This window comes from Coregonus lavaretus (genome assembly GCF_964263955.1).
Source record: "Coregonus lavaretus genome assembly, chromosome: 4".
Taxonomy (NCBI): Eukaryota; Metazoa; Chordata; class Actinopteri; order Salmoniformes; family Salmonidae; genus Coregonus; species Coregonus lavaretus.
In genome coordinates this window covers 27,244,239-27,255,713 of record NC_139991.1, presented here as the reverse complement: position 1 = coordinate 27,255,713, position 11,475 = coordinate 27,244,239, and the positions used below count along the sequence as shown (strand labels likewise).

Genomic DNA, 11,475 nt, shown 5'->3' with positions numbered 1-11,475 from the left:
AGACTGCCCTTCCTTCTGGCTCGGGCAGGCTTCGGCGTTCGTCGTCACCGGAGTACTAGCTGCTGCCGCTCTATGTTATATGTTTCTATGTTCATTTGATTGTTGTCTGTTGTTGCACACCTGTTCCCTATTATGTTAGTTTGTCTTCCCTATTTAACCTGTTCCCGTCCACTGTGTGGTGTGTGTGTTTATTTTCTTGTACGAGTGTCATTTTGTGAGCGGGTTTTGCTCCTCCCTTGTTGTTGGAGGTTTTGCTTGTATTTCTTTACTACTCAGTAAAGTGGTTCTTCATCTCATTCTGTGTCCTGCGCTTGACTCTGGCCTACCGCATTCCACCGACATTCGTGACAGAAACACGCACCACTATGGAGTCAGCAGGAGCAGCCTGAGTAACCGAGACGATGGAGGAACGAGTCCAACGTCAGGAATTAATGATTCAGACTCTCGGGGTCACCATGGAATGACTGTTCCAGACAATGGAACGATGGGAGAGAGGTGGTATCCCATCACCATCTCCAACCACTCAACCACCTACAACACTGGTCACCGCTTCGCCATCTGGGTCCAGTGGGATTCGGCTCTCGCTCCCGAGGGCATATGACGGAACACCTGCCGGGTGCCAGGGATTTCTCCTCCAGGTCGAGCTTTACCTGGCCACCATTCACCTGGCGCCCTCGGGATACGAGAGCGTGTCCGCCCTCATATCCTGTCTATCGGGGAAGGCGCTGGAATGGGCCAACGCCGAGTGGGGAGGAATAGACGCAAGTTCTGTCCGCTACGAGGATTTCACCCGCCGCTTCCGGGCGGTATTCGATCATCCACCAGAGGGGAGAGCGGCGGGTGAACGTCTGTTCCACCTACGACAGGAGATGAGGAGCGCGCAGGAGTTTGCGCTGGAATTCAGAACTTTAGCAGCCAGCGCGGGATGGAATGAGAGGGCCCTGATCGACCATTATCGCTGCAGCTTAAGGGAGGACGTCCGTCAGGAGCTGGCCTGCAGGGACACCGATCTCACCCTGAACCAACTGGTGGACATGTCCATCAGGTTGGATAACCTGTTGGCAGCCCGCAGACGTTCTGATCGGGGGCCGTCCATTCCATCCCCCAGCACCTCCGAGCCTACCCCCATGGAGCTCGGAGGTGCTGCGGTTAGGGAGACAGGGAGAGGGACCGTCCCCTGCACCAACTGTGGCCGCAGAGGACACACTGCTGGTCGGTGCTGGGGAGGGTCCTCAGGAGGTCGAGGCAGCAGGTAGGGCACTGGTCGACCGTCTCAGGTGAGTAGGCACCCGACTCACCCAGAGCCTCCTGTTGCTAACTTGTGTATTGATATTGTTTTTCCAGAATTTTCCCCCCATTCCCAGCATAAGGCGCTAGTAGATTCAGGCGCGGCTGGGAATTTTTTTGATCGCCAGTATGCTCGTAGTTTAGTGATTCCTACTGTGTCTGTTGATAAACCTTTCCCTGTGCACGCATTAGATAGTCGCCCGTTAGGGTCAGGTATAATCAGGGAGGTCACCACCCCACTCCTGATGAGGACGCAGGGGGGTCATGAGGAGAGGATTAGCCTCTATCTGATTGATTCTCCTGCGTATCCTGTGGTGTTGGGACTTCCCTGGTTAACCATTCATGACCCCACAATTTCATGGCAACAGAGGGCTCTTAAGGGATGGTCCAGGTCAGTGTTCAGGGAGGTGTGTAGGAGTTTCCTTGGGGGCAACTACGGTGGAAAGTCCAAACCAGGTTTCCACTATGCACATTCCTACCGAGTATGCCGATTTGGCTATCACCTTCAGTAAAAAGAGGGCGACTAAATTACCACCCCATCGTCCAGGGGATTGCGCGATAAATCTCCAGGTAGGAGCTGCACTTCCCCGGAGTCACGTGTATCCTTTGTCTCAGGAGGAGAGGGCGGCTATGGAGACATATGTCGCCGAGTCTTCGGCCATCCACTTCACCTGTCTCCTCGAGTTTCTTTTTTATGAAGAAGAAGGATGGTGGTTTACGCCCGTGCATTGATTACCGTGGCTTAAATCAGATTACCATCAAGTACAGCTATCCATTACCCCTGATAGCTAGTATGACGGAATCATTGCACGGGGCACGCTTCTTCACAAATTTGGATATTAGGAGCGCGTACAACCTAGTGCGTATCCGGGAGGGAGATGAGTGTTAGACGGCATTTAGTACCACCTCTGGACATTATGAGTATCTTGTCATGCCATACGGGTTAATGAATGCTCCATCAGTCTTCCAATCATTTGTGGATGAGATTTTCAGGGACCTGCACGGACAAGGGGTAGTGGTGTATATTGATGACATACTTATATCCTCTCCTTACAAGAGCCGAGCATGTGTCCCTGGTGCGTAAAGTGCTTGGAAGACTGTTGGAGCATGACCTGTATGCTAAGGCAGAGAAATGCCTGTTCTTTCAGGAGTCCATCTCCTTCCTAGGGTACCACCTGTCCGCGTCTGGGGTGAGGATGGAGAGTGACCGCATTTCGGCTGTGCGTAATTGGGCAACTCCAACCACGGTAAAGGAGGTGCAGCGATTCTTGGGGTTTGCCAACTACTACCGGAGGTTTATCCGGGGCTTTGGTCAGGTAGCAGCTCCCATTACCTCGTTGCTGAAGGGGGGACCGGTGCATCTGCGGTGGTCAGCTGAGGCGGACAGGGCTTTTAGTCGCCTGAAGGACCTGTTTACCTCGGCTCCAGTGCTGGCTCATCCGGATCCCTCCTTGGCCTTCACGGTTGAGGTGGACGCATCCGAGGCTGGGATAGGCGCTGTACTTTCTCAGCGCTTGGGCACGCCACCCTTGTTGAGGGAATTCCATCAGAATCATCCCACTCGCCCCGCGCCGCGTCCTCCTGGCCGTCCCCGAGGCCGGTGTCGACTTTACTCAGTAAAGTGGTTCTTCATCTCATTCTGTGTCCTGCGCTTGACTCTGGCCTACCGCAGTCCACCAACATTTGTGACAATTATATTACATAGGCTATCATAAACTATTACTGTATTAAACCATACGTTATTTCTCTATATCTATCTCTATGTCCTTTGTGAAATGAGTATGACAGAACTCTCCAAAAGGTAGATTTGAATGATTTATTGCTAACACACATTAACAAACTACAACAAACTAGTGACCGTTCCAGAATCCTTTGAATGACTAGAGTTAATAATTTATTTAAAGTTTTAAAAAGACCTAAAAATAAGGAAAGTGTAAATCATGAAACATATATGTGAAAACCACACATGACATTACAACACAAATGTAAACTAAGGAACTTGTACTCCCCTGTAGGCATATTTTCCCTTTAGTTCCTCTTAATGGCAGGAACTCCAGGCAGAGATTCAGGGTCCACAACATTCCTCAGGGTATTTGTCTTATCAGTAGTTATGTCATATGGATATGATAGTCTACTGATACCCCTATCTTGTAACATGGAAGATTTCAGAAGTTGTTATAATTCTTACTTTTGGAAATTATTATATTATGTCGTTCTGTTTGTGCTATGACTGTGATCCCTGGCTCTGCTATAGTAAGAAAGCTTATAATTCAAGACCAGTTACTTAAATGTCTGTACCAAAACTGTAACCCGGAACTGAAATAACACTATTGCACCATATACAGAGATACCACGCTAGTCCTAAACCCCTAACCCAGGTTAAATTTATCCAGGTTTTCTTGGAAGACGGTGTCTTTTACAGCTTTGAAGACAACTCTTATGTTCTCGGTGTCCGTTGCACAGGTGAAGTGGTTGTACATGGCTTTGTGACGCCCTATGTGCTGCTCTTTGTACATATTCAGGATGAACTTCTTAGCAGACTCTGCATCTTTCCGGGGACCTTTAAAGAAGACATTTATGAAAAATAATGTAAGTAAAATACACTAGGGGCTCTATCTTCCGCTGGCGTTACGACGGCGCTAGTGTCAAACGCACTTTGTTGGCAATTTTGACCTTTTGCTGGCTGGCTGGGCTGGTTAAAGCCAGTGCTCTGCTATTTCCAAACTGTTGCGCAATGATTGATAATTGACCTGTCTTATATCAGCTCGCTTGTGCTCCGATGGGAGTGGTGGAAATATTTCAGATGTGTCCTTAAAAACGTCATCGAAAATGCTAATTTCAGGCAGCGCTGATAGGGATATTTCAGACCAACCAAAACCTAGTTTTAGATGTAACGCGGATGGTTATGACATTCATTTTGAAAGTGGAAACGCAGCCTACCCAGCCGTGATGCACACTGCCCATATGCGCATGGAACATTCAGTAATGTGCTTTTGGTGCCTGTATAAATCGTATTTAGAAACAAAAAAAACATGTGTTTTTTCCCGGTTTGTTTGAATAAAAACCAAGCATAGTCTCCCCAGTGCGCTGACATTCCGTTTTTATCTATGTATTGTAGGCAGGCCTACATTATTTTAGCCATGCAGCTCAGCTCCCGTTTTGAACGTGCATAAAACCCCCTCCATGATGTAGGCTACATGTGTCCATGCCCATCATGAAATGAGAGATGAGAACCTCGGTGAATACCAGTGAACCTTGTATTTAGAAGTACTTTCCCGGTAACAATTGCTTATTTTCCAATTCGTATGTTCAAAGCTACCCTTACCTTTGGCCAACTATAACGAAGGCTGGTTCAACAGCAATGCGTTGTCTTTTTTATCCTGGCGATTTATTTTTGTTGTTGTTTAAAAAAAACAACACACATTGCTTGTTTTTTGTTTAATTGTATTAAAACCAACCGTATTAGAATTATTAACCGTCCTGGTTTTATGGTGAGAACGTCTGTGGCGTGTATAAAATGCAACTTCTAGTGTAAATTAGATCTGTAAGATGGTTTCAATATGGTTATAAAGCATTTTATTTTTGGAGCAGTATAACGGCGAGTGGACATTCAACCTTTCTCTTTATATTGGATCTTTGCCCAGCTACTGTGAGAAGTTTGGATGTTTATAAAACCATCCATAGTAAGTCTGCATTGTTTTAATATTATATGTCCACAGGGAGCAATTATGGTGCCTGTAAGTGTATTTGACAACTTTGCTCTGTTATTTAAAAGAAGTTGTTTCGTTTTGTTTAGAATTTGATTAGAATTAGAATTCGCTCTCTTTTTAGGCCTTATTAATAATTCAATTAATCTTGCTTATTGACAACGTCAGGCATGTCCATGCTCAGCCATAATACAATTTACAGTAGGCTAGGCCTAGCCCCTATATCAGTGCGAATGCTATGTATACATTTCCCAATTGAAGCCATGCACTTAGAACAATTGTGGACTGCAAACAGGTTCAAGTTAACGTAAGATGGAATAGGTCTACATTTTGATATTTCGTTTCTGTAAACTATTTAAGAAACTATAACGGACTAACATTGGAACTGGAGTTGATTCCAAGGCATAAATACACAACTTGAAACAACCACATATTTAGCCATGGAGCATGTTTTGATTGGCCAATGAGGGGCCAAGCCTCGACACACCTACAACTTATTTATTCATCAAAATCCCAGCCCTTTCGCTCCACCGCCAGCACTGCTGCACTATTCATTCTTGGTTGTGAAAATAGCAAAAATATTTATGACACACCCCCGAACCTATAGCTCTACCGCCAGCGCTTATATCTACCAATGCGTTAGGTTTGTTAAAATAGAGCCCTAGGAATCGTTTCCTGTAGCCTATATAATAATAATAATAATAATATGCCATTTAGCAGACGCTTTTATCCAAAGCGACTTACAGTCATGCGTGCATACATTTTTTGTGTATGGGTGGTCCCGGGGATCGAACCCACTACCTTGGCGTTACAAGCGCCGTGCTCTACCAGCTGAGCTACAGAGGACCACATCCAGTTCCTGTTGCTTGAATTGAATATAGATTTTTTTATAGGAATTAACTCCAATTCACTGGAATTTAGATGGAATTGACCGCAACCCTGAATGCGACAGATAGCAGATATTTACACACATATCAAGGCATGACTAACAATAGTACTTAGGGAAGTCGTCTGTAAGGTTGGAGTAGCCTATAGCTTATAAAACACATTAATATATGACTAACCAGTGTACTAACTAGTCTAGCGTACTAACCTGTGAACGCTGGGAAGTAGTCTACCAGGTTGGAGTGTAAGATCTTTTCCTCTAGAAGATCAGTTTTGTTTAGGAAGAGGATGATGGAGGACTCCTGGAACCAGGGGTAGGTGATGATGGTTGTAAACAGGGCTTTGCTCTCCTCTAGTCGATTCTGGAAAAAAAATCCAGACTCCATCACATATAAACAGCTAAACATTGACACTGTCCTACTGTTGTATGAAGATACAAATAATTTTCTGTTTTGTTAGTTGTAGAATAATAAGACTTAAGAGGCCCTTAGAGTCAAAGTGTTTATCCTCACCACGTTGGCACTCTCATAGAGGACCTGGTCGTATTCACTGAGAGCCACCAGGAAGATGATGGAGGTGACCCTCTCAAAACAGTGGATCCACTTCCTCCTCTCTGACCTTTGACCTCCCACATCCACCAGCCTGATCAAGACAACATGGGGAAAATCTCAAATCACACTCTATTCCTCCTATAGGGCACTACCTTTAGGGTGTCATTTGAAATGCTGACATGGGAATACTTGCATCCATCATTTCATCCACCCTTTCTTGAAGTAATCACTGATCTAACATTACTAAATAAGTAGAAGCTAGGGTTCAACTACAGTACATAGCTTTCACAGATCCACATTAGATCAGTGATTACTCCAACAAAAGAAGTAAGGAAGGGTGGAAGGATACATTGTAGAAGTATACAGACAGAGCCATAGCCTTAGTGGACAACAAGGCTCTGACACCATTACTCCAATGGATATTTACCTGAAGATGACAGTCTTGAGGTCAAAGGGGTACTCTATGATGCCTGTGGTGGGGACCCTGACCCTCAGGATGTCCTGCAGTGTGGGGAGGTATGAGGGGGCAGCGATTCTGTCCAGATCACTCAGGTAACTGACATGAAAATAACAATAAAATGCATTGGCAGTGGCACGTACTTTGCTAAACACCCTAGCTAGATACCTGACTTATTGTGGAGTGCATATTCATATCTATCTATCTATCTATCTATCTATCTATCTATCTATCTATCTATCTATCTATCTATCTATCTATCTATCTATCTATCTATCTATCTATCTATCTATCTATCTATCTATCTATCTATCTATCTATCTATGCTTGGTCTAAGAATATGTGAATGGATAAACCTGACAAATCTCACTATTTGGCAAAATCAGGACGCTGGGACTTGTTAGGTGTACATTTATGTCTACCTTAGCTTGGTCTGAATAAGTCGGTAAAGACTATAGACAAATCTCACTATTTGGTAGAGTCAGAGAGCTGGTACTCTCGCCTGCGCTCGTAACACTTCTGTATTCCCTGGTCGCTCCACAGTCTCCTGATGGCATCCACCTGCCATGGCTCCAGTATGGTCACTAGATCTGCCTTCACCCTGCTCAGTCTGTCTGCATGGCTCTTGAACACACACACAGACAGTTTTAGACATGGCAATAAAAACCCATTCACAGAGTAGATGTTCCAGGAAATTGATATTGTGAACCAGCTAGCCCGTAACACAAGCTGCCATTGAATCTGTTGACAAGCTGCTTACAATGTTCTGGTGATCTTTAAAATCAATCTGTAGGGTCTTCATGGCTTGGATCATGTTCTGAACAGCATTGACGATGTTCTGGTACACCAGCCTGGTGAAGAGTTGTTTGTCTGCATCCGAGTAGCCTGTCCCATGGATGATCCTCATCTGTTTGATGAAGGTGCTCTTTCCACTCTCACCAGTCCCTGGAAAAGGAGAGACATTAGTCTGTGAATGTGTGTGTGTATCTATGTGTGCATGCGTGTGTGTTTGTGTACGTACAGTACGTACAGTATGTGTGTGTGCGAGAGTGTGTTCGACATGTGGGTGTATGTTACATAAAAACACCACTTCATCCACATGTATTGCATGCTTTGCCTTGTTGGACATTAACATGACCTTTTGAACAGGAAATCATAGAGAAGTTTGTTAACTAAAGCAGAAGGTTAAGGTTTGACCTTTCTTCAACGTCCTGTAATGCTTAACGCGTTCCTAAAAGAGCCTAAGAACAATCCATGTTTTGATATTAAGTAGTAAAATGCACCGTGTGAAAATGGACTTTTGCAGTAGGCCTTCATATAGCTATTACAATCATAGGGTGTGGTTAGCAATCATTTAACTGTGAGAAATTCTGACAGTAAAATGCATTGTCTACTAGCCTCATGACTGTTGCATTTAACTGCAAACCAAGACCGACTACTGCCACTCGTCCACATACCACACATAGCCATATCTGCTGATCAGAGAGTCAAAATGTGCTAGATGACAATTTGGATAGAAGAGAGATGCAGGTGACTCAGTTAATGCAGATATGTGTAATGATAGGATAGAGACTTTTAATAGCTGCTTCTTGGTCATAGGTACTCTCCAAGTAGCTTGTTCTATGAATGATAATGCACACTCACCATCAGTAGACTACACATTCCCACACACTTTTCACAGTACATTGAAACTACATCATGCTGAGGTACACGGTAATATAACAATTTAGCCTACTGTTATTCTGCCTGACTAATTACTCTGCCAATAATACGCTATTCCTGACCTTTTTCCAGGCTGAAAATCACCAAGGCAAACAGTGTGGCCTTGTTCTGAGTGTCAGCTCAATTACTTACTGGTTCAACAGGTTTCTATCAAATATGTGGAGAATGGGGTTTAGAGTGACTCATACCTATTCAGCTGTCTAGGGCTTCTACAGAGAACAACTATGATGGAAACAGAGAGACATAAAACGTGTCCTGTCAAGGTAGCGGTATCTGTAACATAGAGGTGATACATTTACTAGATATTGAACTCATTTCTAAAGAATTAAATGTATAATTTCTAAAGAAGGCAATTTAGAGGCTACATTGTTTCTTTCAAATATAGAGCAGGCTACCTTACAGTAGGCCTATATTTAAGCAATAAGGTGGCCAATAAACCACTGCCTAATGGCTGTTCTTCTGCACGACGCAACGCGGAGTGCCTGGATACAGCCCTTAGCCGTGGTATATTGGCCATATACCACAAACCCCAGAGGTGCCTTATTGCTATTATAAACTGGTTACCAGTCAAAATAAATGTTTTGTCTTCAAGTTAGCTATTATTGACTGATTAAATGGTATGTAGGACCCAGAATCAAATCTCGCTCAGGGCCCCAAAATATCTTGAGCCGTCCCGAGTTGGCTTGAACGGTATGATCTATAGCATGGTTTACACTAAAGCGCATCGCACAGAGGAGGATGGTAGGCTATACCACTTCAGGAACGACACATTTTCATTAGCAAGATCCAAATAATTGTTGGAAACGCTATGCTATTCCTATAACAATTATTTATATCATAAACTCGGTCAACTTGAAGTAGCCTAGTTGAATAGGCATACCTCACGCATAAAGTTGTAGGCTGAATGACCAATTATCCATGATAGCATATGCCATGACTCACCTAAAAGCAACAACTTTAACTCTCGGTAAGATTCCTTCTTGTCCCGGCGAAGCTGTCTCTCAATCTCCTGGTGTATCTTATGTCTCTCCGAGTCTTCAGCCGACATACAGCATTCACCCATCTTGGTGCTGTTATAGCTGTCCGTATTTCAGGTGAGGTAGATTGATAAATGATTTCTGTTCCAACCGACCTCCCTGAGAGAGAACGTCCTCTCTCCCGTAACAGGTGGCCTGTCAAAATTCAGAAGTCATTCTACCTGTATGAAGAGGTGAGCGGTCTGACCGGGTCGCATTCCTACCGTGCAGGTAAAGGCGGTGAGGTAAGTTGCCGCAGGTAAGTTCTCTATTAGGCCTATACTATCTGGATTAGTAAACAAATGAAACCTGGAGGAGTGTGTAAACTAAACCCACCCACAAAAGTTCTGTTGTATTTAAAAAAAAAAATTTTGACCAAGTAGGGAAGGCTTCTCACCAGTGCCACACAGGCTGGGTTGATCTGTTGGTATTGTGAACACACTGGGTTTATAGGCGTGTGTGTGCCTGCCAGTTGAACAATGAAACAAGGACATCATAAAAGGAGTAGCCTAGCCCTATGGAGTATTAAGTCTACAGGAAAGTGTTACTATGATAGCAGCCACCCTGGTCTGCTTGGTGCAAATAATATGAAGCTGACACTCTCACACATCCTATAGGCCTGGCTACACTCATGTCAATGTGCACCACATTGTATCCACGACAGAAAATATGCTCTCTAAATCAGTAGCAGTACATTCCTCCCTGCAGCAATGCTGTCTTTGACCAGATGGATATCACTGAAAGGATTTGAGAGCATTAACTCTCACAGATGAGCTGGGAGAGAAGGCAGACAGACATTAAAACCCATGACAAACAATGAGTGGCAGCATAATCCTCCAACACCATCTATGGCATTCCCTCTATTCCATAGATTCTACGGTAATCTTCACACAAATATACACCGTAGTGGAAAAAAGTGCAGAGAAAGATGTTGCCTAAATTGGAATGATTTATTCCGTCACAATTTCAAAACATGGACATTGCTCCAAAAATAATTTGACAAACAAGTGAAATATAATGCTTTATTTTCAACAGACTTTAAAAATGGCAAGTAACGACAGGCTAGGTAAAGATTGACACAAATTAAATAGTGCAGAGAACCTTCTGACTAGTGTTTATTTGTACTCTCATATTACATATGTACATATGATTCAAGAAATGAGTGCAAGAAATGAATGCCTGTGTTCAAAGCAGGTCATTGGACCCAATGTTCTCATTCTGCAGGTAACAATTACAACACTTTTCACTTTACAGGACCTTGAAACTAAAGAACACACAGGAAATCACTGTACCAGTTTGTATTTACAAAGTGCAAGGTATGTATACAGTACCAGTCAAAAGTTTAGACACACCTACTCATTCCAGGGTTTTTCTTTATTTTTACTATTTTCTACATTGTAGAATAATAGTGAAGACATCAAAACTATGAAATAACACATATGGAATCATGTAGTAACCAAAAAAGTGTTAAACAAATGAAAATATATGTTATATTTGAGATTCTTCAAAGTAGCCACCCTTTGCCTTGATGACATCTTTGCACATTCTTGGCATCGCAACCAGCTTCATGAGGTAGTCACCTGGAATGCATTTCAGTTAACAGGTGTGCCTTGTTAAAAGTTAATGTGGAATTTCTTTCCTTAATGCGTTTGAGCCAATCAGTTTTGTTGTGACAAGGTAGGGGTGGTATACAGAAGATAGCCCTATTTGGTAAAAGACCAAGTCAATATTATGGCAAGAACAGCTCAAATAAGCAAAGAGAAACAACAGTCCATCATTACTTTAAGACATGAAGGTCAGTCAATCCGGAAAATGTCAAGAACTTTGAAAGGTTCTTCAAGTGCAGTCGC

The 11,475-nt window shown here is 43.5% G+C and overlaps 1 protein-coding gene across 1 annotated transcript; it reads right to left on the bottom strand.

Moving 5' to 3' along the window:
- Window positions 1–3,084: 3,084 nt before the first annotated feature.
- LOC311127176 (guanine nucleotide-binding protein subunit alpha-14-like) lies at window positions 3,085–10,074 on the bottom strand. Its single transcript, XM_084158956.1, has 7 exons — window positions 9,552–10,074; window positions 7,648–7,832; window positions 7,357–7,511; window positions 6,858–6,986; window positions 6,392–6,521; window positions 6,088–6,241; window positions 3,085–3,847 (listed from the first exon to the last, which is right to left on the bottom strand). The coding sequence occupies exons 1-7, from the start codon at window positions 9,670–9,672 to the stop codon at window positions 3,657–3,659; spliced, it is 1,065 nt and encodes a 354-aa protein (XP_084015082.1). The 5' UTR covers window positions 9,673–10,074; the 3' UTR covers window positions 3,085–3,656.
- Between the last annotated feature and the right edge of the window lie 1,401 nt (window positions 10,075–11,475).